The following is a 23,306-nucleotide window of genomic DNA, read 5'->3' as shown; positions in this document are numbered from 1 at the left end:
ACACAGACGAAAGAAATTAAATGATCAAAATTATGGATAACTTGATAATTTTGCGAGCTCTTTTCGTGAGGAAATAATCAGTCACGAAATACAGTAGTACGATTCACGACTGATAGGGTCGCTGGTAAGCTAACAACGAGTCATGATAGAAATTTCAGGGTACGTCAAAACCAAGATAGCGAACTGGCCTTAATTTTAGACGAATATCGTAACACTGCCATCTGGAATTCTGGATGGTGAAACGTGAAATAGTGGTGCAATAACAACAAAACAAAACGAGCTCACTTTCAAGTTTCACGGTTCCACGCCGGGGACTCATTTTGCAAAGCTAATTTCTTTGTTATTTTATAACCTTTCATACCTTATTTATTGCTGATTTTTTGTTTGCCGTTTTGAGTATCTGTAATATATAAAATGTCTACTGCAAATACCTCGTCGCCTGTGATAGCATGGGGAGGAAAAGCTGTTGAAGACGTTGCTGGAAATGTTAGTTTCACCGACGTCATGTCGGAAGATCTAGCAAAAACTTTGCAAACAAAGTAAGTATATTTTTGATTTATAAGATGAAACAGATCTCACTTAATATCTGTGATTCCGTTGTCAACAAAGGGAAGATTTGTCTCAATGGCCTGAGTTAACGGCATCAGGCATGGTGGACGAAGCCTCTGGTGGAACAGCAGTTCAGGAAACAGTGAGTGATGAAATGTTGGCTCAGTTGCTCCAACTTCAATTTGATCAAGAGTATGACAGAGCCTTGGGTAAAGAAGAAGCCAAATACAATGGCACCTCTAAAGGTACTAAGGTTATGTTGTCAATTTCATTTTTAAATTTTTAAAATTCCTTGAAATTCATTTAGTGGGTGTGTCATATTCTAATTATCGCAAGATTCCCAAGGGGAGTTTTCTGGATGAAGATTCAGATTCATTTGACGATGAGGAATGGGACAAAACCCACAAAAGTTGGGACAGTTTCGAGGTAAATTATATTTTTTTCATTTGGTCTGTTGTGTGATGCTAAATTTCTGTAATTTTTCAGTCAGCTGAGAAAGAGTCTCCAACCATTCCCAAGTCGGGTTACGCTAAAATGGGAGGAGAGATCATCACGAAACACGACACTGTAATTACTGGTCGCAAGAATGCCTGCAAAGCCATGCAACTTGAACAGCTGGAGATAGGAGACGGTGGCGGTTTCGACATGAAATTGAGCAACAAGGTGTACAACAAGCTTAAAACGTTCTCGCACCAAGAACAAAAGAGAGCTGCGCGATTGAATGACAAGCACGAGAAAGCTACGGCCACCATGGCCATCGATCCTCGCAGTCGGCTGATTCTCTTTCGCTTCGTCGACAACAATATTTTGGAACGCATCAACGGTGTCATCAGTACCGGAAAGGAGGCCGTGATTCTTCACGCCGAAGGTGGCAACAGCGAGGAGGTAATCGTTCCCCGCGAATGCGCCATCAAAGTTTTCAAGACGACTCTCAACGAGTTCAAAACGCGGGACAAGTACATCGCCGAAGATTACCGTTTCAAGAATCGATTTTCCAAGCAGAACCCTCGAAAAATCATCCACATGTGGGCGGAGAAAGAGTACCACAACCTGACGAGGATGCGTGAAGCCGGTCTGCCTTGTCCCGAGGTTGTTTTGCTGAAGAAACACATTTTGGTCATGTCTTTTATCGGCCAAGAGGGTCGACCTGCCCCCAAGCTTCGCGAAGCGATCCTGTCAACTGCAGAAGTGGATTTGGCATACACCCAGACGGTTTCGATGCTCCATAAAATGTTTAACGAATGTCACCTGGTCCACGCCGATTTGTCAGAGTACAACATCCTTTGGCACGAACAGCAGTGTTGGCTCATCGATGTAAGCCAAGCAGTGGAGCCGTCACACCCTCACGGCTTGGAGTTTCTCTACCGCGACTGCACCAATGTTTCAAATTTCTTCCAGCGATTGGGCGCCAAAGACGCAGTCTCTCCGGCTGAGCTTTTCTCATCCGTCAGCGGTTTCAGCGTCGATGGTTTGGAAGCAGACGTTCTTAGTCAAATTCGCGACTACGAGCGGAACGAAGAGCATTTAACTGTCAGCCATCCCAACCAGAAGGTTTACCCGTTTGATTATTGCTGGCAGAAATCCCAAGAGGCTCGCGTCCAACAACAAAAGCTGGATTCCCAGAAAGAGGAAGGCTTGTCTGAAGAAGAACAGTGATCGTCCCATCCGGTCCACAAAATTATTTCACATTGTTCCTTCTCCCCTTTTGCTGATTTTTGTAACTGTGGAAAATTTCAATATTGACTGAGAAAGTTACATCATGACACCGAAATCAGGTTATATATTTCTGTTTGTTTTTTGTCACAGGTTTGTCACAGTACGGCGCGTATTGAGTGGTGCAAGACAATGAAACATTTTGACAGTTTTGAGAGGTTTTTTTTTATCTCTCCTTTCCAAACGGCAGGAGGTGCAAATAGAGCGGGTAAATATGAATATGCAATTATTCATGTGTGTGCGCGTGTGTGTTTATATACGCAAGTATAGGCAAGGGGCACATAAAACGTTGGGCAATCGATACAAACACACGTCATCGTGAGCTAGGGCCACCAGATATATACCGTCTGTATTTTTTTCCTTTTTTTACCCTGTCGACCGAAAGAAACATTTCAACATGTTACGTTGTTGAGAAAAGGGTGGGTAGTACGCACATATATATATATAAGAGTTGCAATCCCATACGTAATCCTGTCACATGCCGCCACATGGGATGCACCAGATTCCCATTTTTGTGGAGGGGGGGGCCTGACTTTCCAGATGATTTGGCATGGCATGAAAGAAGTAGATAGACTTGCAAGAAAAACTGTCAAACGAAAGCTACTTCTTCGTCACTAACTTGTTGTCGGGGATGTTGTTCGGCAGTCTGCTGGGGATCGCGGTTAATCTCTTCGGCGGTATCAGAAGTGACTTGGATAAGGATGTTGCTGGGTTTGTTATTGGTAGGAATTTTGGGCTTGGCGGCCGACGATTGCGGCCACGGCAGTGCCCACCATTTGCTGGGCCATCGTGGGCGAGTCGACGATTCGGCCGACGTAGCTTTACTTACTAAGAGAGCATTGGTCGTTACCAGAGTAGTTGATGGGCCGTGAGCCCCGCAACTGCTGATGTTGGACTGCAGACTCGGACTGCGTGTACCCCCGTGGCTGCTGGACTGAACAGAAGATTTCCGGCAAAGTTCCGAAGGGTCGGCGGCGGCTGTTCTCTGGCGGGCAATTGTTCCGTTACCTTTTGTAGAAAGAAAAAGAAAAAACAAACAAAATTGAGGAAAAAACGTCCCGATAGACGCACACACAACTAACTCTAATCCAAATATAATACCGTCAGGTATGGCCAGATAAGAGCCATTGAGAGTATTCCGAGTGGCCGACGGCCTTTGTGCTGGCCGTGTGGATAAGTATCGATCGCGTTGATTGATGCAGACCGAGGCCTGGCGGCTGTGCGTGTAATTCCCGTGATGACCGTTGTCGTTGTCAACTTGGGTGAAAAACGGACTACCTGGCCGGTAGACGCAGCGGCAAAAGGTGCGCATAAATGTCCGCCTGTACTTGTCGCTAAGGGCGCAGTAGAGCAGGAAATTGCAGGCGGCGTTGACGGACACTAGACAATTGAAAATGTTGCCCAGAGCTCTCAAAACGGCTTCCTCGTTCGACTGAGGCGACGGGTCGTGAAAAATGTTGTAAATGAGCGTCGCCGCCGTCGGGAGTTGGCACACCAAGAACATGATGACGACGGCGATCAGCGTGATGGTGATGCGGATTTCGTTGGAGGCAGCCCGTTCCTCACGGTCCGACCTGACGATCGTCTGCCGCTGCGTCATGATCTGGCGAAGCTTCTGACTCTGACGCACCGAATGGATCAGGAACGAATTGAAGACGATGAGCAACGTCAATGGCAGCAGCACCTGGTGGGGGGTCCAATCATTTCAACATTTTCAATTTGAAAGCGCCGATGGAAATATGTCTGTAGTTATTTACGAATGAGATGCTAGTGAACCAGTAGTAAATGGTCTGGTATGTCTCGTCGTTGCCCAAGTTGCTCGGCGTGATTTCAGCTTTGGTGACGTTCGTTTCGGGATCGGTCACTTCCAGGACGGTCCACTCGAACGGCGTCGACAGCGTGGCCGTGAAACAGATCAGATAGACTCCGACGATGACTTTTCGTGCACGGGATTCCGTGCATAACATCCGGCTGCGGATGGGATGACTGACGACGATGTAGCGCTCCACCGTAAAGGTCACAATCAGCCAAACGGAAGTGTTGGCTGAAAATGCAGCGAAAAGCAATAAAAGATGATGATTATCATTCCTTATGTATAGTTGAGTTTATGACTTGGTAGTAAGTATACATATTATAGTAGATGCTGCCGACCCCATCTGGCACATCTGTCACGCCGGCTATTTATTAAGGTTCAAAATTTCATCTCAATTCGCCGCCCAACTTGTTCAGATGTACGCCGCCCGCTCTCCCTACTCAGCGCACACACACACAAGGATGAAACTTTGTCCGACGATTCCATGTGGCTCGGCTATTTACCCACCTAATACACAGCGCTCGCTGAATTCGAAATCAAACCGAAATATTCACACCAGGATGTCATTGACTATTCAGCGATCCATTTCAAGTTGGAAGGACTACGCTGAGCTGGAAAAGAAAACCTCCAAGGGAACATGAATTTTCAGACCCTCCTACTCCTCGGCTGTCTCTACCAGCGTGAAATAAGTCACCGGAAATTATAGTACTTTGAAGCGTTCAAATATTGACTCTATACATATAATAAATAATACGATTTCTACATCATACAAAAAAGAACCAAACGAAAAAAGACGTGTTTAAAAATAAACCAGACGAATAGGTAACTTCCTAATCGCTTGGATATCCTATTTACTTATATACCATTTAAGTCTATTAAATATCTATCTCTTCAGGAAGAGTATCTACAGTGCTACCGGTAGCTTATTTCTCCTTTAATAGAACGAACAATAATAGATTTGAGATATCAGTCGGTGCCGTCGACTGAAAGATGATCGTGAAAGAAGTACCGTACTAGTCCCGTAAATAAGAAAGTGAAGGACTTACTAGCCGGTTGACTTGTTTTCTCGAATCGGTACAAATCGACGATATGTACTTTTTTTCTACAAGGAAGGAACCGTCTTAATGGATCGACAGGAGCGAACAAGTCATCCATGAATGTTCCAAGTTACCGGTCCATTCTCAAGTTTCCGGCTACCAAGTTCCGGCAACGGTGGATATATACGTCATCCATAATCTAAACTCTCTCAACTCTACATCATTTCGTGCGTTAATTTCGATCAAAAACACGTGTCCATAATAGACCTGTTACATCATTCCTCCATCCACCCTTCCATCAAGAAAAACGTCTGTAATGAATACACTAGAGTGCGTCTTCAAAAGCTTACAAGTACCCAAGCAACACACTCGCCATGGAAACGCTTCCAGCTCATCGTGATTATTAAGACGGGGGCGGCCGGCTAGTAGAAACGAAATGACGCTCAAGTTCACTTTGCAGGGCATTATCCAAATCGGAAATGTAGTAGGTGTACTTACTGGTTGCATCGGTGAGCCAGAGGCTGTAGGGCCAGGTATAAGCGTAGAAATTGGACAGGGCCAGGTCCTCCCTGACGTGTGGGTAATGTCGCAACGAGAGCCAAAAGACGCAGAGCAAATAGACGAGATCAGCAATGGCTAGAGCTGTTAAATAGGCGTTGGTCGATGACCGCATCCCCCTTCGGGTCAGCACCACTGGAAATAATAATAAATTGAGAGGCAATTGACAATCATCAAATCTCAACCCTGCTGCACAATCCAATCATTTTCCAATCAAAAACTCACAGATTGTAACTCCGTTGCCGAAAACTCCGATGGTGGCGACGATAGGCAGCAGTACCTATGCGGGTGGGCGGGAAATAGAGGGAATAACTTTTTTATTAAAAAAAGAGATTGCGCCATGCACTTTTGAAAATTGAATCGCTCAAATCCATCATCCTGTCATCACTCCCGACTAAAACTGGGTCGCACAATCCAAGAAATGGAACCGCATTTTAAAAAACCATATCCATGTCTCTTTTTTAGGCTCTCTGCTTTTTTCAAATAAACGTGAATTCAAGCGCTCCCGTGTATAACGAGTTTTCCTTTCCACAGCAACGAACAGAGTTAAAGCGTCGTTGAGCCTAGTGGCGTGATCAATCAGCTGGATTTTGGCTTGTAACTCACGAGAAATCAAGATATTAAACTCACTCTTTGAACCCAAAATCGGGACTCGTCACGAAAGTGAACGAAGGCCGGATCGGCGGTGCTGGCGGCAACCGATTGATTTCCATCGTCAAAATAGGTGGTGTCGTTTTGATCCAGCCACCAGGTTGTTGTCGTCGCGTTCATCAACAGTTCTTGGGCCATTTCGTATGTATCCCCACCGGCGGAATGTATGCTGGGTTTGATTGCGTGACGCACGACTTGTTTACACGACGAACCCCTCCCCTCCTTGACGTATTGACTGGCAGATCAGCGATGGGTGTCGCTCTGATGCTGAGATGGCCACGTTTCACTGGGGAGAATCATAATAATCGGCTTCTAGAATTGAATAAAGAAAGAGACGAGCGGGTCATGAATAAAACATCAACATTGAAATTCACACAATCAGAGCTGTGCTCACCCCCCAAAGGGACCCCAAAGTCATTATCAAGAAATAATAATTGGGAATCAAAAGTATGCTGCTGGACCAGCAAGGAGACTGTTGGGTTGCCATCTATATATATACACACCTTTCGCTCTTCAAGTATTGATTGGGTGGGGGCTCTCTACTCTTTCTTCTTGTTAAGTGTCGAATTGAAATCTCCCGCTCACATTATTCTCACACGTCGTAACAACCCGCAGCAGCTCTTCAGCCTCTCAAACTTTCGAGCCGCTGGAAGGCATTGGAGTCGATAGGATCAAAGGTTAGCCGAGTTTCGTACTCTGCAGCACTTTGGCGAAGCCTTGCCAATCACGGCCATAATGAATCACGACTGACAATGAGACGCGACTTTGCCATTTTAGAAAAAAAGAAAAAAAAAGAAAAGCGGCCATTTCAATCTGCGCTGCTGCAATAATAATAATATAGTCTGTAGCCTGCTCCATACATAATCTATGACATGCCACTCCAAAGTGGCGCAGCAAAGAGACTCTAGGCTATACACGCACAAATATCTAGCGGCCATATGTGCTCTTCTTTTTCTTCTTCGTCTAGCCGAATACATGCATCTAATAACCCTTTACTTATACACACGGAAAGTCTAGAAACCCGTGGCGGGCTGCATAATTTGAGTTTTTAGGGGGCCCGGATAGATTCTGGTAACACGCAATAATTATTCGTGGAATGAGATAGACGATGTGGCAAGAAATATGTGTATCAAAGAACTTGTGTAGGAAAGCTCATCCGGTGTGTCTGCGGTAGCTATACTGCTGATGTCAAAGAGCTCACAGACTGAATGATGAAGTCTAAAAGTTGCAAGCTATTACATATAATAAGCACGATACCAGTACTATTCTGGTTTTTTTAACACTAGGCTTTGGTTGCTGCTGCACGCTATTCGCTGATTCTGCCTCTGGCTGCTATATACCGAGCTGAAACTGAGTGATTGCGGGCTCACGAAGTGCACGCGGTTGCGGGGATGGAAAATTTCTTTTTTTCGTTTTGATCTCATTTTAGACTACAAAGATCAATACCGCAATAAGAGATGCTCGATTCTAAATGCCAGAAGATTGCAATTCCAATCGAGTTGGGATTACATATTCTACGTGTGTGCATGCGGCCGGGGGAGATGGCCACCATTCACAAGTTTTCAATGTTATGAAATATGGTGATCCGGAGCTTGTAGAGTTGCACCAGCTGCAGCAGCAGCCCATCGTCGTTTGCGGTCTGGGGCTTTTGCATTAAAAGAGAAATCGATAGATGACAAGATAAATGTTGGCACTGGGGCGATTGCCAATATCGAGACTTTTGTCTGATGTGCATTTGGGGTGATTTACGGGTAGGGCGGGAAAAGTTTGGAAAGGTTTGAACTTTTGTTGAAAAAGTTACATCAAGGGACTCAACAGGCGCCATTAAAAGTTACCGACGCGAAATGTTTTTTGACGTTCATCAATATGAATCAGGCGCCATCAGCCAATCAAATGATTTCTTGATAGTAGTACACGGGCTGAGATGAAATGATTTGCGACAAACAATGTGTACTGTGCACGGATGTGGGCGGGAGTCGAATAATGTGCGACGCCGAACTTTAACTTGGTAAAGATCTGCACTGCACTTTGCTTCTAAACGAATTGATCAAAATCTAATGATGCGCATCTACCTGCACCGTGATTGCCTTTTCAGATCTCCAATTTCGAGCATTTCAACATGACAAAGTTCATGTTTATTAAGTCAATGGACGCGGAGCCAAGTTAGGCGACTAGGAGAGCAGCAATCAGGGGACCTAATCATACTGACAAGCAAATGGAACTAATGCGATTTCGAGACTACTACGCCATTCTATGGTCATAATCGCATGCGTCGCTGGCAAATTCCATTATCTTAGGTGTCGGCGAATGTAACTACTCTACTTGATTATTACGGATACACTCGTTGCAACGTATAAAACGTCGAAAATAAACTTGGAACTCTCTGTACCGACACTACAGGGGGGGCTGCTGGCTGATAGATCTGTAGACAAGTTGATTGCAGTTGATTGATGGGTCGCTATGTAAGCACTTTCCTGCCTCCGACGAAATTCCGGCGCTTGATGGACGTGGGGAGATGGAAAGAGAGAGATAAGAATTAAGAATCTAAGGAGAAATGCCAGGGAAGAAAGTATAAAGCAAATACATTTTTCCATGTGACAAATGCACCGCGCCCGCATCATCCCGCGCACAATACATACTTAATGAACCTCTGTCGGACGAGACTCTCGGTAATATTTCCGTTCTTCACAATGTCGTATTATGCTGCCCTTCTTCTTCTTCATCATCATCGACGCTATAATGACAATTCCCGTTGCTTTTCATCTCTCTGTGGCGGTCAAATATCTCCAGCTAGGCGGAACTTAATCGATACAGACCATCATCATCGATCTTCGCTTTTTGACGTTTCTTTACTACCAGGATCAGACCCGGGATCCGTTCCAGTCCTCTCTCTGGCCACCCCGGGAAAAACATCGTCATTTTGATTTGATGTTTTCACGAGCAATAAAATACAATGCGAAATGTTGCGTAATAAAGAGCCTCTAGGCCAATGGCGGACCTTGTTTGCCTATATGCAGCAGGAGTTTTTTTATAGTCGTATATTATAGCCAGTGGCACTCATTCAACAATTAGGAAGTGAAAAGTAGTTTTTCTTTTTACGTTGCAGCTGCTCAGCTTCTTGAACCCGCCCGCCGTCATTACCCTTTGTGTATACTGATACTTGTGATGCACACTATGACTATTCAACATATAGCCAAGGCATATACATACACGTGCCGTAAAAAAAACCCAACATTGATCCGATTTCAGTGCCCTAGAGGCATGATTATCTTTCTTGACCATCTCTCAGATTCCTGAAAATGCACGGGGCCAGCCAGCCCCGGTCTACAACAAGAAAAATAAGAACTTCTTTTCCTCCCATGAGCCTCGGCCGTTGCCTCTCAGCAATACTGTTAATGAGGCAAGCCCTTATTGTTGTTGTCATCCTTGGAGCCGAAGAAAAAGTTGGTAAAAAGACAGCGTCAATACTTAAATGAAGTCGCATTTAACTTTTTCCTTTTTTTGGAGGGGGGGGAAGGGGGGTTGTCTTATATTCTACGCACGTTGGGCTCGATAAACTTCGTTTGTCATCCATCTCAACTGCTGCTAACGCATGCACAGAGCTCTAACTGGTGGAGACAAATTGCGACCCGAGCAATTACCTTTCAAATTGGATGACAAAGTGCAGACATGCCATCGACAAATAAACAAGTTTACCTTTTGCGGCACATGAACTTTTCTTTCCAGGGAAAAAACATTACGCGGAAATGTCAGAAGGGAAACAAAAGTTGAAAGTTGAAGGAAGAAGAAAAACTGGGGGTTGATATACTACTCTCTCGTCTTTTTATTTCAACAACTATGTATGTATGTAAAATTTACTTATACAGCGCACTTATCATGCAAGTATGCTACAATGACGCTGCACAAGCTGGACAAGACGGTCGCGGGAAGAGAAGATGTGAAAAGCAAATGGAAACTGGCTGTGCTGGCGATCATCAATTCAAAGAGTAAAAGAAATGAAAATGATGATGGCAAAATGGGGCCCAGGAAATATGGCCAAATTCCTTCTTTGCAACTCAACATTCTCTCTAAAGGAGAATTCGTCGTTCCATTGTGTTGACGCGGTCAAAAGAACTCGAAAGCCAAATCGACGCGACCATGCGTTACACAACCCATTCGTTCTCGGTTTTTATGATTCTGCTGTTTGAGACGACGACGGGAGAGCGCATGTATTTAAAGATGAACATGTTTCACTACATACACTTGGCCAAAATCTTTGTATAGCCTCCACATAATCTGATCAGATCGCTCGTAAAAAGAAAAAAAAAAAAAGAATGTCCGGCGAGTTTCCGGTTGACCTCAATGTAAAATTTCAATGCGATGCGCCAAATTCATATTTACTCTAATGCCAATATCTTTATGACCGAAAGACTAAGTGAAGAACAAGCCTAATTAATTCGGCGGTCGTAAATAAGGGAAAGAAAAATGACATGGGAAAAAGACGACCACAAATAATATGCGAAACGGTGCGTTATGCGACCGAAATAGAAACTAATAATAGTTCTGCTACCGCGCTGGGATGCGGATAAGAGACGCAAGATATGTTGGACATTGGGGGTGGGGGGGATTGTTTCACAATAAATCCATCCAGTGTCCAACAGTATATATACTGCTGCTGCGTACATTCATAAGAAAGACAACACAACGATAAAAAGATCAACGACCTGTCAGAGTTGACCCAAATCTTTTCTAGTTTACTATAGATTCTTATTTGTTATTTTAATTTCGTTTTTTCGTTTCTTTTTTTCGTTGGAAAACACAATTTTGTTGTTGTTCTAGAGATTTAATTAGATTCGCAAGAAGCGCAGCGGATAGCATGTTGTTATCAAATTAATTCCGTCTAGTACGGCAATGTCTTCATTAGGATCTTTAATAAAAAAAAGGTCTCGAGAATCTTTTATTGTAGATTCTGATTACGTGCAGACTGTCACACAACTTTAAACCTACAGCCCTGAACGAAAGTACGTATGTACGTTCAGAGGAATGTCGAATGAGACGAGGACGTGACTGGAGAGTTATTGGCCGTTGCCAGGCACCTTATTATTATCAATGAAAGAAGGTCGAAATTAATCTGTACGCAAAGTTTGTGCTTCCTTAATTACCTTTTGGCAAGAGAGACTCACCGTTCGTTCAAAAACACACACGGTCGAATAACCACCATACTTTCGTGATGCGATTCACTGTAGCTGTTGATCGAACAAAGTCAAGAAAATGTCAGGAATACGGAAGTTTACGTTTTATGGTTGTGTCACGGGATTGCGCGTGATTAATCATCAACCATTTTGATTATCCCGCTTAGACATGCTCGACAGGCCTATAAGGCAACTCGTTAAGATGTCAGCTCTATTTAACAAACAAGCGGGACAGGAGATGGAAAGAAAAAAAAGAAAATGAACGCGAGAAAAATAATGCCGTCGGAGTAAAACAACAAATTAAAGAACGCGGTCCTGCATAATGAGCTAGTCGATTTTTCAAGGTCTTATGATTAATACGCAACCTTATTTTTGGCAACACTATTCGAAATATCTGAATCAAATACCAGTTAATCATCTTGGATGGAAAAGTGACAGTGGACAGGACAATTGCCAACACTGGACCCATTGTTCTCCCATAGAACACACAGTTCCGTTTCAATCCCCCAGCAAACATCACAAGAGAAAAACGGCTCGCAAGTCATGATTAAGTCTTGCCAGCCTTGTGTCAAAACACTCATTTAGATCCGTCTGCTCGACTGAGATAAAAACCTAAAAAGACAATAACTCTGAGTTGTGCGACGCGCAAAAAGGCAAGGTCCAGGGCTTCAAAGGAGCTACGCGGAATGGCGAGGACGTACCGCCAAATCAAAGCCCATAAAGAACAAAAACAAAAGGATTTTTTCGGGATGAAAATAAAGAAAAACGAGACGTGAAGGTGTAGTAGGTCTGACAGTGACAACTCGCATCAGTAGTTTACCATCACATAACAACTGGAATGGAAAAAGAATGCCGTAGTTGCACAGTGATGTAGGGAGGCGAGGTGTTGTCAGTGCGAGAAGTCGTCAAGTGTACCGGAGCAGGACGGAATGGCATTTCGACCCTCAGCAGGCGCGTCGTTCCATCCATCCCGCCAAGAAAGTAAAAAACAAAAAGTTGTAAAAATCCGGAAGGATTCCATTTCCCTCTTTCGGGAATCCCTTTTATACTAATTCTTTACGTTCGAATGAACCTGGGAAAAAACTATTCGACTGTTAAAGAATTGGAATCTTTTCTCGTTGAATTATTCATCGGGATAAAGCTATTTTTGTTCTTATTTATAATTTTGGATGCAGGAATCATTGTCTATCTTTATGCATTACCCATTACAGGCGATACATTAATGATGACAGCGGCTGATTGGAAAGAGCCAAATGATCTTATATCCGGCAAGCAAAGAAAAAGAAAATTGGCACAAAATTCAGAAAGTTGATTGCTGATTTTTCGTCAAAGATTTCGCGTCAATAAAACAAGGCGCCTATCAAACCAAAAATGAAAGATGGAGTGGAAGAGCCTTACGTTGCGAGCCAAAGATGCAAATAACAACTGAGACGGAGGCAATTTTTTGCCAGAGCTAAAAAAAGGTGGAAGAGATGACACGAAACATCATTTATCGTCGCAGTCGCGTTCGCTGTCAGGAGACGATCTATAAAAAAAAGGACCGATAGAATTCAGTTTGCGATAACCACAGGAGCTGGCAACTTGGCAAAACGACTTGAAATCCCCCCCCCCCTTTTTTTTATTTTTCAAGAGTCAATTGACGCTGAAAAAAATTCGTGACTCTTGTGCGGATGAATGTTTAAGAGATTTACATCAGTCGCCAAGCATTCGATAGTCACGTTTTTCAGAGATTGTGACTGTGGGTTATTTTTGTTAGTGAAAGAGAATTCCTGGTCGATCGACACTTGGAAAATATTTGCATTTTAGACTCAAAAGTGAGTAGTTCGCATTTAAACGATCAAAATTGATTCTCTGAATGACTCTAGCCTGGTAGGCTTGTAATTTAATACGCCTCTACGATTGGACGATAAAGAATTTCTTTGAATCTATTCCTGGACACAAACTGCATTAAAAAGGACGGATCACGAGCCAGAAACAAAAACAAAGTAAAGTCTAAAAGTAGTCGTAGGACATTATTTGTTCTGCCTCATTAGAATTCCGCTTTCTCAAGTTGCCGTGCCGAGTGTAATCATAAAAATGTCTCGAGACACTTTAGGTGTTGACTGAAACTTTGGCATTCAAAATTCAATAATAATTTCCCGGAATGGAAAAACGAGGGTGAGCAAATCAAATAAAAAATTCCAGATTTTATCCCCAAAAATTTACATTTTTTGCGGATAAAAGAGGAGGATTCACTTCCGTCATGAAAGAATCAGATAAGAACACGCAAACATTCAAAAGGAGCGCTTCCTTTTGGCAGTTCAATCTCAATGTCACGTCCTTCACCGATTTAATAGCATGGCGTTTCTCTTCCTGTTATGTTATATTTCAGTTTCCATCCTTGATTGACCTTAAGCCATATCGATCTCACTTTTATCGGAATTTTTCAATGCCAAAGGACGCTAAAGTCTCAAATCAAACGAAGCACACAGTCAAATCAATAAAACAGTATTACAAGTTTTGAATCAGCCGAGCAGAGTAGCGACTTTCAATTCAATAAATGAATGAGTAGCTAACTCTCCTGAAATATTAATTTTCCTTCAAGTTGAGAGTGGTGTCCCTTTGAAAATCGACACACACACACATTCAGACTTCTTTTCTTTGCTTTTCCCAAAGTTTGTGCTACACCCTAAATTGGAATGATTTGATTGGCATCCTGATCAAAAGATAAATAATCTATTCCCTCAAGGACCATCCAGTTTGTCCTTCCATGTGGTCCTTGAGCTGGTCAAAACAAAATAACAATCCCTGTCTATGCTATTTCATTTCGGTGTATACTCGAGTTTGACAGATAATAAAATCTATGCCCAACACACTTTTCAATTCGGGATTAGAGGAATTGAAGTGTCAACAGCACATCTTCGACTAGGTTTTTTCTTCGGACCGACAAGGCTACGTTATATTGGGAACCCGTCGTGGAAATTGGAAAATCTATGGTCAGTCCTTGGGCACAGTTGCAAGGATTGTGATTATTTGTACGAGCTTTAGTTTTACAAAAACAACAGTCCAAGACTTGAAAATTCCACCGAGAAAAAGAAATCGAGCCTACGTAAAAACAAACCGAGTAACTCACCGATAAGAAATAGTTTCCAATAGTGAACGACAGTATAACATCCGGATTGCAAATCAAAATGTTGTGGGTCGTGCGACAGCTAATAGTTAATTTTTCTTGGTCAAGTACGGCCGGCGCTTCTTGGTACAAAAACGGAATGGACTAGAAAGAAAATAGTCGTGCCACAACACACACGAATATCTTGACTCGGCCGAGTACCAAACTGATCTGAGGCGACGCCACACTGCCAACGGGACTGTAGGTTCAGATTCGCCGCCTAGAAAACGTAGCGTCTCGTTTTCATGGAGCGTGCCAACAAAGTCGGAAGCGCGGCCACAGCGCAAGAGCGCAATCGACCCGCCCCTTCCGTTTTCTGAATTATTTTTAAGTATTGTTTAAAAATTAAAAAAAAATGACAACAGGGTCCAGCTTTAATTAGTATAGAGGAATGTACGCTCAAATATTGATTAAAGCTATTCACTGAGCAATGAAAACATGGGATACGCATCAGACCGACGACGAAAACAAAACAACGACTCGTCACGTACGTAGAAAACTCTTCCATTCACAATATTTACCAATTAAAGGAACAATAGCCGACAGGACTCGATTCTCTGAAAAGTGCACGCACATAATTTCACAGAGACGTAAAATTTAGTTGGATGAGGAACCAACACCTGTGGGACTCGGCGTGAACAACTGTCAATTCGTAGAATACGCTTAAAACTTTGATGACTCAACCAGTTATGAGGCCATTGAATCGTTTTGTATAGGCGTTTGTTTATACCACGAGATATTAAGGCGAATATTATAACTTTTCTGGCTAATAGAAGCAACATCGTTTATCGTCTTAAGTTCTACTCGCATCCGAACCCATGCTAGCAGACCTATTTTGCGAACCGCTAAACGACATTACATCTGTTCCACTCCCGAAGAGATCAGAAAACTTCAAAAATAAGCAAATTTGATCTGGATCACACTTTTTGAAATATTTGGAAAACATAACCAGTATTTTCTGTTTGTTTTCCAAATCCTAGTTGACATCGCAAAAAACCCCGATAACATGACAGTTTGTTTACACTAGATAGACACCCTCCGGAATATTTGCTATTCAAATTTTATTCCACGAAAGGATCATGTGCATTATTCGTTCTTATATCAAGAGTACGCCCACTTTATGTACCAGTTGTTTCCGCGGTCGATAAAACCTTGGACTGAATTCAAAAAACCATGCACGATAAGGAGTCCGAATCCGATAAGAACATAATTACAATAAGTGGGCAGTGCGATCATACAGCTCACACGATGCAATATTAACATTTCTTTTAAAGCTTGTCACTGTCGGAACAATATCCTAGCTTAATTTACTAATACTAAGGTAACACTATACCTGTGTATCAACAATTTGGTGACGTTTCGTTTCTTGTTCAATGCATTTTCTACGTTTTAATGCTATTGTCGGTTGAAAAAAGATAATGACGGAATATTTAACATCAAATAAGCTGGATATTATCCAATGCAGTGTTTACAGGCTTTATTGAGAATATTGACACACTGGAAGTTGTACATCGTGGGTGCAAATACGAGGCATTCAGTTCTTACCAGTAGATCCAAATCCTCCCTCTCCTCTTTCTGTGGAATCCAATGACTAAAAAAAAAAAGAATGGCATTAATTCAATGCTAGTAAAAATCTACACTACACTTTTAATGTTTTACCTCAGCTTCCTCAATTTCTGGATAGAGTATCAACTCACATATGAGCTGAGCCACTCGGTCACCTTTGTTCACCTTGAAAGCAGTTTGACTGTGGTTGAACATGACGACACCAACATTGCCTCTGTAGTCTCGGTCAATAACTCCAGCTGATTATTAGATAATTACGTTGACTTTATTAAGAAAATGTAAAACTTGTTTCAACTTGATCACAACCTCCAATATCAATGTGGTGGTTTGCAGCAAGACCAGATCTAGGAGCTACACGGCCATAGCACCCTTCAGGCAACTGAATTTGAATATCAGTTTTGGCTATAACTTTTCCCATTGCAGGAACCTCATAGTCATAGGCACTATTACAAAAAGTGTCATAATATGATAGGAAAGAAACATAAATGTATAAATTACCTGTACAAATCATAGCCAGCTGCATGTTTGGAGCCTCTAGTAGGGGAAATAGCATTCTGAGTCAATTTTGCAAAGCGAAGAACAGCAGCCCCAGACATGATGTTGCTCAAGTGTGTAGTTTAATACGACTGATGATTGAGGAACTTATTTAACGATCTTTCTTTAAGGAAGTTTCACCACAAAAAGAAAAACACCCGGGAAAAGTAGGTAGGGATTTAACATGCAACAAAAAGCGCGGGAACATGTTCGTGACGTCCATTTTAATGGCCACCTAACGACCAACATATGAACTAGACACTCGACAAATAGCAGAAGAAAACGTAACAAAAATTGGACAAATTCAAAGGAAAACACGATCATGCCGTTAATACTTTTAACTGGATTTCCTTCGAGTGGGAAAACGACTAGAGCCCAGCAATTGAAAGAATATTTTTCTACGGTAGTTGGGAAAAATGTTGTTCTTTTGTGTGAGAATGATGTCGTTAAGAATAAACAAATTTATTCAGGTTTGAAAGACTAATGTTTATGACCCTGTGCTTCATACTTAATGTTCTGTAATCTCTTTTTTAGATGCAAGTAAGGAAAAAGAATTGAGAAGCACTTTGAAATCTGAAATGCAAAGACTAATTAGTCAAGATGACATTTTGATTCTTGATGGAGGGAACTACATTAAAGGTATTCAAAAATCCACTGTTCACATTCACTACTATAGGTACAATTCTTGATTTATTGCCTCCTCTCAGGGTATCGGTATGAATTGTATTGCTCTACAAAATCTAACAAAACAACACAGTGCACCTTACATATTGACACAAGCTCAGAAAAAGCTTGGGGCCAAAATATGAAACGAGAAGAAACTTGTCAGTATTCTCAAGAAATCTTTGATGCTTTGGTAATGAGGTATGAGACACCGGATGGAAGAAACAGATGGGATGCACCACTCTTTACAATCCAACCAGAAGATGAGTTACCATTTGAGAGTATTGCTGCAGCTCTGTATGAAAGAAAGGCCCCAACTCCAAATCAGTCCACACAATCAGTACATTCAATGATCATTTGTTTACTTGAATTCTTTAAGTGACTGTTTTCTTAATTTATTTATTCACAGCTTCCTCTTACATCAACAAACTTCCTGTACGAGCTGGATTGTGTGACACAAGAAATAGTAAATGTAAGTTCAAGCAAGGCATTATTACATAGGTACCTAGCTCACGAATAATAAATATTATTTTTTCTTTTTTTTTCCAGCGAGTAGTCGAGGCTCAAAAAACGTGTGTGGTCGGGGACGAAGTTTCTATCCCAAACTCGAATGAGAAGTTTCTTTTAAAACGACGCTATCAACTGTCAGAACTTTCAAGGATCAGACGGCAGTTTATAAGTTTTGCCAAGACGCATCCAGTTGATGATATACCTAGATTAGCCGCAATGTTCTTTCAGTACCTAACGTCTCATTTGGTGTAAATAATGTACGATATTTCCAACGAATCATGATTGACCACTGTTATTTCTGTCTATTAATTGTTTTACCATTCACTTCTCGATTGAGTCAACATACACAACAAACTGGGGAGATGAACGAGGCAGCAAAAGAGGAGAAAAAAAATAACCGGGGTTCAAGTCAGGCAATGAACAGCCAGGTACACCTGCTAAATTTGGTCTCTAGTGTGTATATAGTTTACACATAAAACATTCGGCTAAAACAATGGCCGAAAACCATTTAAAACGCAACAAAAAGTTGCTCTGCCAGAGAATAAATGCTCATGTTTTCAAGAAATAGAAGGTCAGAGTCTGTAGACAAACGGTCCGTTTAAAAAATAATTGAGGATGTCAATTGCACACATTGAGTATTCGCTAAATCGTCTGTCTTTAGTTAATCAGGAGGCAAATAAGAGAATAGTCTGTACTTTTCACGTATATACGGCCGAACATCTTGATTCTAAAAGAAAAAAAATGGATATTTTAAAAATGTTTAAGATAATAATGCACATTTTTCAAAATTACCATATTGACCAGGTTTACAAGAAACGGAATCAATTTCAAAAGTTCCTGATCTGTCTGGTCTACAAACCAGCTTTCGATCGGAATACCATTTTCAAGCTGAATGATAAAAATGGATTAGTTTTTAAAGAACAAAAATGAATTAAAAATGAATGAACGAAAAATTACTTGGTATCCAAATGCTTGGGGTGAGTTATCGATGATAATTGTGCGCGATAAGTCGCGTCCAAGAATAGTCAAATCTTTAATATAATTACCGTTAACACAAACGCAATGTTCTCGAAACAACCGATACCTAAAATCAATGTAAAGTGAAAAAGTAAGTTGGAAAGCAAATCAAGAATGAATAAAATTCCATACTTGATCCAACGACGCTGTGGATCCAACAAATTTAATAACTTGTCAGCATAAACTTTTTTGGACGCGGTAAACAAAATGACTTCGAAAATTTGTGACACTCGCTCGAGAAATTCCCGAAAATGTGGTCGGGTTCGTACAAACACCTGGTATGTCGTATCCTGAAAGAAGACAGGAAAACTGAAAGCAGCATCTTCCAATTCCTCTAAGCTGCAGTGCACAAGTGTTTCATCCTATATGAGAAATATTCATCAATAACATGCTTTGAAAACCATGAATGGTTGACTTACAAGATCTAAAACCAGTGAAAATGTGGGGCTGCTTCTTGTTTTCAGCGGAAGAGCTGGGCACTGTCTTTGCATTTGAGGAGTCAAAGGAGGAAGATGCTTGATGAAGTAGAAGGGATCGAATGGCTCAATTTCAATTTCTTCTCGCCTGATGTATGTTGCTTCATCAGTAACAGGTGCTTCATGGGCTTGAGTGATGAATACTTCTTTGGTAGACATTACTTCTTCACAAAGGAGAAAATTATCTTCTGTTTCATTTTCGTTGCTTGCAGTATAGACAAGATCCTGCGTACAGTACAAGTCTGTAGTTGTACCAACTGCACCACCATTCTGGCAGACAGATATTTCAGGACTATTCTCTTTTTCATCTTGATCCGTACTGACTACAACACTCACAGGCTCCATCTTTGCTGCAGTTTTAGAATGACTCTTGGATGTTCTCTCCAAGCTTTTGGACTCGATCAAGACTCTTGTAGATTGTACCATTTCTGAGGAAAAAGATTTGTTATTTCTGTTCAAAGCTGCTTTCCTACTGTTAACCGATGAAGGGGAAATCCTTGTCCCACCGCGAATTTTGACACTTCGTTTGGCGCGTTTCTTGCTGCGCGGCGACGGCTGCTTGGGTAGAACAGAGTTTGGTGGAGATTTGGGCGCCGAAGCTTTCGCTCTAGCTACCCTTTTAACTGGCGATAGCTTTTTCCTAAGACTGCGAGTGATCATTTTCTAAACTAATTTTTCCAAGCCCTAGTTACGCTCTTGAGCTTAACTTGGACTCGTAGTTGAAAATGTATCGAAAGTCTTTCGACAGTTGAAGCGAAAATGCAGAACCAGTCAACCAAGCGCCCAGTGCGCCCTCTTTTATGGATGGCCTACTTTTCGGAAAGCTATCTGTGTATTACGGCCGAGATCCTTTCTATTTTCAGACGTCCCAAAAACCGGTGCCAGTATCAGAGACACGTAGCGGCCAATATTGAACTATGGTATTCTAAATTGCTAAATGCGCTTGATTATTTAAAGTTGAATAACAAAGTATGACCAAAGACAATTGAAAATAAACTTGGTGTGCTTCACTGACCTTCAGTATACGTCGATCATTAAAAATACATGAAAAGTGGTTTAAATTTTATTCTAGTTTCGACTTTTTACCACCAGCGGGCTCTGATCTTCGCCCACCATTCAACAAAAAAACGTTGGCCTGAGGCAATGATCCAATGAAACAGCGTCACTAGAAGCGCTAGAAGGCTTACTTATTCTACTCTACTATGCTCTGCATATAATATCACCAATTTTTTCCTCGGTGATTTCGATTTCAGAAATGATGTAATAGTTTCCGAAATTTCAAACTGTCATCAAAACAATGGCTGTTGTAATAGCTAACATAAAAATTACAATTTGTTTCGTAATAATTAATAAATGAAATTATGTTTCCTGTAAAAGGTGTATTGATTGACAAATGGGCGTGTCTTTGAAACATTTTCACGAGGAAAGAGACAGATAGCCTATGGAGAAGCCAGCGGCCGTTCGACATCCAGGGGGAAGTTGCTCGGAACTATTGCGCAATACCGACAAGGCACTATTCATCATCTCTCTGCTCACCTGGTATTCAATCACGTCGTTGGGAATTTTCTTGCTTGTCGAATTCTCCGATTTGTACAATACTTTATGGAGTGAACTTTGACGCAGTTCGATCTCTGATGCAGATTCCTTGGAATCAAGGGTGAATCCGTTGTCGCCTACAAACCATAAAAGGAGAGTCTGACCGCCTCCTACACCATCTCGAAAGGCTAGCTTCCGACCAAAAAATGATTTTTCTTCTTCTAATGCATCGTACAGTGTGAAATAAAAAGCTTGCAGTGGCGTCGTTACGTCTTCTATCATCTTCCATTGATCATTTTCTTGAAGCAGAAACCATTTGATGGAGTGGCACCATACATTCATAAGGCCTTCTTCCATTAGACCGACAGAGGCTTGGCATTTAGAACATAATAATTCTCTGCCTGCAGTTTCCAGGCTCCCTTCAATGAGCAAACTCGTCGTGAGAGCATGGTAACAACTTCCAAACAGGCAATCGGTTGAACGAGGTACCAGTTGATGGTCCGCGTCCCCATCATGTCGATGGCAATACCAGTCGGAAGCGGCTTCACTCCACGATGAGCGAGGCAAAGGCAACACACGCTTGAAATTAGAACGATTGATGAGAACAGATTGACACTCAGCACACTGGATGCGGTAATCTTTTCCTATAATCGGATGAAACATTTTCCCTTGGCTTTTATACGCATTGGTCGACAAGGCAACCAAGTCCAATACTTCGACACTTTCTGATCCGCTTTTCATTCCTTCCGGTACTCCAATTGGCATGCGAAGGTGGATATAATCTTTATCGATTACAGGCTGGATTTTGTAATTATCAAGCAGCTTGACTGAAACAGGGAACTTCAAAACTATCCGAGCAGTTTCTTCTTCGATTGCCTCAAAACACACTGAATTATCCAATACTGATGCTGCGTTCAAGATCTTGTTAGTAGAGGATAATCGTATGTACAAGTTTGCAATTCGAAGTTGTGGGTGTACTTCGCACAGAGTACTAATAATCTCCATCTCTACTGAGGCCGATATATTGATGATACTTTTTCAGTAGCGGATCTCCTTCAAAGGCGAGAAAATCCAGCGAAGCCTCCTGATAGTAGGAACTTTTTAATTCAATGTTTCGTATTACGTTTGAAAGCAGATGAGCTCTCTCAACATTGCACCCTGAATATAATTAAAAGAAAATACATAAATATGGTTTCCTAACAAATAAAAAAAAAAGTAGGATGAGGTAGTCTACCTGGCGGGGTGAATTGGAGCGATGTAAAATGAATATGTAAATGATAATACGATGGTTGATAATGGAGGTAGATGCGTTGCTCTGATTTATCCAAACCGTATTTTTTGGTGATGGCAGCCTGATAGTGAAAAATTGGATTACGCAACCTTAATCAAGTCAGTAAAATGTTTAATGTGCTTACTGATCCTTTGTCAAAAATATTCTTCAGTAGAGGCAGGTGCTCAGAAGTTAGGTCACGAATAGACTTGATGTCCCTTTTGCAAACAATGCCAGTTAAGTAAAGATTAGAAGTTGACCGGCAATCCCACTTCAGATCAGGCAACAAAATGAAGCCACAATCAGGATCCAAATCTTCATACACAATTCTATCAGCTTCTTTCTTGTGTTCCAGAATATTGTACACCCACTGGAAAAAAATTTGTTTGTTATTCACTTAAAAAAAAAAAACATTACTTAACTGACCTGAAGGTCAAACTTAGATTCTCTAATGTGCAGAAGTGTAACAGATTGATATATCAATGCTGTTTCTTCAATTAGGAAACTTTTTCTGGTGCTAAACTTTTCAATATGCTTCTCTGATGCAGGGTGAATCAGTGTAGCCTTAACCTCATTTAGTTGAATTGGAGGGTGGCACAAAAAATTGTAATACACATCATTGTTAAACAGACACTGTAATGCAGTACTCTTTGTTAAGATACCATAAACTTCTTTTTCAGTAAAGTGTGTTTTTTCTAAAATCACTATACTGCTTACAGAGGCAGCTGAATCCTCCCCACTAAAGGAACCTTCAACCACTATTGATCTCGACTCAGGACTCTCTTTTAAAATACGCTTAACTTGAAATCCCTCAAACGTTTTGAATGAGGGCGAAATTTTTGACACAACCTCATCGTTAGTGTCGTCGAGCTTTGCTATTTTCAAAGGTTTTTCGCTTTCACAATTTTCAGTCATAATTGAAAAATTACCTAATTATACTGGTGACTGTGACCTTCCTGAGTAGATAAATTTGATCTTAATGGAATCGAACGGAAATGGCGGAATGTAATGACAAATGATCTCGTGCTATTCTAAAAATTCGTTCACAAAATTTTTGAACTATTTTCTAATGTCGTCTGCTGACTTGTGCGGAC

At 41.5% G+C, this 23,306-nt stretch overlaps 7 protein-coding genes across 7 annotated transcripts; 2 read left to right on the top strand and 5 right to left on the bottom strand.

Annotated features, from left to right (window-relative positions):
• Window positions 1-205: 205 nt before the first annotated feature.
• LOC124311112 (serine/threonine-protein kinase RIO3-like) lies at window positions 206-2,312 on the top strand. The gene is made up of 4 exons (XM_046775427.1): window positions 206-539; window positions 610-794; window positions 857-975; window positions 1,036-2,312. Exons 1-4 carry the CDS (start codon window positions 415-417, stop codon window positions 2,203-2,205), a joined length of 1,599 nt encoding a protein of 532 aa, XP_046631383.1. The 5' UTR covers window positions 206-414; the 3' UTR covers window positions 2,206-2,312.
• On the bottom strand, window positions 2,302-14,834 carry LOC124311087 (FMRFamide receptor-like). Its single transcript, XM_046775381.1, has 7 exons — window positions 14,605-14,834; window positions 6,301-6,633; window positions 5,896-5,950; window positions 5,611-5,805; window positions 4,020-4,306; window positions 3,364-3,946; window positions 2,302-3,270 (listed from the first exon to the last, which is right to left on the bottom strand). The coding sequence occupies exons 2-7, from the start codon at window positions 6,457-6,459 to the stop codon at window positions 2,852-2,854; spliced, it is 1,698 nt and encodes a 565-aa protein (XP_046631337.1). The 5' UTR covers window positions 6,460-6,633; window positions 14,605-14,834; the 3' UTR covers window positions 2,302-2,851.
• A 1,268-nt stretch (window positions 14,835-16,102) lies between these two features.
• On the bottom strand, window positions 16,103-16,892 carry LOC124311485 (deoxyuridine 5'-triphosphate nucleotidohydrolase, mitochondrial-like). The gene is made up of 4 exons (XM_046776006.1): window positions 16,705-16,892; window positions 16,513-16,649; window positions 16,300-16,445; window positions 16,103-16,231 (listed from the first exon to the last, which is right to left on the bottom strand). Exons 1-4 carry the CDS (start codon window positions 16,800-16,802, stop codon window positions 16,175-16,177), a joined length of 438 nt encoding a protein of 145 aa, XP_046631962.1. The 5' UTR covers window positions 16,803-16,892; the 3' UTR covers window positions 16,103-16,174.
• Window positions 16,893-17,000: 108 nt separating this feature from the next.
• LOC124311355 (protein KTI12 homolog) lies at window positions 17,001-18,208 on the top strand. Its single transcript, XM_046775809.1, has 5 exons — window positions 17,001-17,210; window positions 17,275-17,379; window positions 17,448-17,743; window positions 17,813-17,875; window positions 17,953-18,208. The coding sequence occupies exons 1-5, from the start codon at window positions 17,063-17,065 to the stop codon at window positions 18,163-18,165; spliced, it is 825 nt and encodes a 274-aa protein (XP_046631765.1). The 5' UTR covers window positions 17,001-17,062; the 3' UTR covers window positions 18,166-18,208.
• On the bottom strand, window positions 18,192-20,226 carry LOC124311211 (CTD small phosphatase-like protein 2). Its single transcript, XM_046775604.1, has 5 exons — window positions 19,350-20,226; window positions 19,063-19,292; window positions 18,871-18,997; window positions 18,706-18,801; window positions 18,192-18,640 (listed from the first exon to the last, which is right to left on the bottom strand). The coding sequence occupies exons 1-5, from the start codon at window positions 20,064-20,066 to the stop codon at window positions 18,575-18,577; spliced, it is 1,236 nt and encodes a 411-aa protein (XP_046631560.1). The 5' UTR covers window positions 20,067-20,226; the 3' UTR covers window positions 18,192-18,574.
• Window positions 20,227-20,822: 596 nt separating this feature from the next.
• On the bottom strand, window positions 20,823-21,683 carry LOC124311940 (uncharacterized protein YJR141W-like). Its single transcript, XM_046776307.1, has one exon. It carries the CDS (start codon window positions 21,681-21,683, stop codon window positions 20,823-20,825), a length of 861 nt encoding a protein of 286 aa, XP_046632263.1.
• On the bottom strand, window positions 21,330-23,301 carry LOC124311281 (m7GpppX diphosphatase-like). The gene is made up of 4 exons (XM_046775712.1): window positions 22,639-23,301; window positions 22,358-22,582; window positions 22,177-22,294; window positions 21,330-22,100 (listed from the first exon to the last, which is right to left on the bottom strand). The coding sequence occupies exons 1-4, from the start codon at window positions 23,125-23,127 to the stop codon at window positions 21,934-21,936; spliced, it is 999 nt and encodes a 332-aa protein (XP_046631668.1). The 5' UTR covers window positions 23,128-23,301; the 3' UTR covers window positions 21,330-21,933.
• Between the last annotated feature and the right edge of the window lie 5 nt (window positions 23,302-23,306).

This window comes from Daphnia pulicaria, chromosome 8, assembly GCF_021234035.1.
Source record: "Daphnia pulicaria isolate SC F1-1A chromosome 8, SC_F0-13Bv2, whole genome shotgun sequence".
In the NCBI taxonomy this organism is placed as follows: Eukaryota; Metazoa; Arthropoda; class Branchiopoda; order Diplostraca; family Daphniidae; genus Daphnia; species Daphnia pulicaria.
The sequence above is the reverse complement of the archived record's forward strand: the minus strand, read 5'-3'. Positions and strand labels throughout refer to the sequence as shown.

Coding starts and splice junctions, on each gene's coding strand:
- LOC124311112 (XM_046775427.1), top strand. CDS start 415: ATGTCTACTGCAAATACCTCGTCGCCTGTGATAGCATGGGGAGGAAAA. Junction 540..609: donor GCAAAAACTTTGCAAACAAA/GTAAGTATATTT, acceptor TTGTCAACAAAG/GGAAGATTTGTCTCAATGGC. Junction 795..856: donor ATACAATGGCACCTCTAAAG/GTACTAAGGTTA, acceptor AAATTCATTTAG/TGGGTGTGTCATATTCTAAT.
- LOC124311087 (XM_046775381.1), bottom strand. CDS start 6,459: ATGGCCCAAGAACTGTTGATGAACGCGACGACAACAACCTGGTGGCTG. Junction 5,951..6,300: donor CCCGATTTTGGGTTCAAAGA/GTGAGTTTAATA, acceptor CCACCCGCATAG/GTACTGCTGCCTATCGTCGC. Junction 5,806..5,895: donor CGGCAACGGAGTTACAATCT/GTGAGTTTTTGA, acceptor TATTATTTCCAG/TGGTGCTGACCCGAAGGGGG.
- LOC124311485 (XM_046776006.1), bottom strand. CDS start 16,802: ATGTCTGGGGCTGCTGTTCTTCGCTTTGCAAAATTGACTCAGAATGCT. Junction 16,650..16,704: donor GCTGGCTATGATTTGTACAG/GTAATTTATACA, acceptor TTTTTGTAATAG/TGCCTATGACTATGAGGTTC. Junction 16,232..16,299: donor CAGAAATTGAGGAAGCTGAG/GTAAAACATTAA, acceptor TTTTTTTTTTAG/TCATTGGATTCCACAGAAAG.
- LOC124311355 (XM_046775809.1), top strand. CDS start 17,063: ATGCCGTTAATACTTTTAACTGGATTTCCTTCGAGTGGGAAAACGACT. Junction 17,211..17,274: donor GAATAAACAAATTTATTCAG/GTTTGAAAGACT, acceptor TCTCTTTTTTAG/ATGCAAGTAAGGAAAAAGAA. Junction 17,380..17,447: donor TGGAGGGAACTACATTAAAG/GTATTCAAAAAT, acceptor GCCTCCTCTCAG/GGTATCGGTATGAATTGTAT.
- LOC124311211 (XM_046775604.1), bottom strand. CDS start 20,066: ATGATCACTCGCAGTCTTAGGAAAAAGCTATCGCCAGTTAAAAGGGTA. Junction 19,293..19,349: donor TTTCACTGGTTTTAGATCTT/GTAAGTCAACCA, acceptor TTTCTCATATAG/GATGAAACACTTGTGCACTG. Junction 18,641..18,705: donor TTGTAAACCTGGTCAATATG/GTAATTTTGAAA, acceptor TTTTTCTTTTAG/AATCAAGATGTTCGGCCGTA.
- LOC124311940 (XM_046776307.1), bottom strand. CDS start 21,683: ATGAAAAGCGGATCAGAAAGTGTCGAAGTATTGGACTTGGTTGCCTTG.
- LOC124311281 (XM_046775712.1), bottom strand. CDS start 23,127: ATGACTGAAAATTGTGAAAGCGAAAAACCTTTGAAAATAGCAAAGCTC. Junction 22,295..22,357: donor ATATTTTTGACAAAGGATCA/GTAAGCACATTA, acceptor TTTCACTATCAG/GCTGCCATCACCAAAAAATA. Junction 22,101..22,176: donor GCTCCAATTCACCCCGCCAG/GTAGACTACCTC, acceptor AATTATATTCAG/GGTGCAATGTTGAGAGAGCT.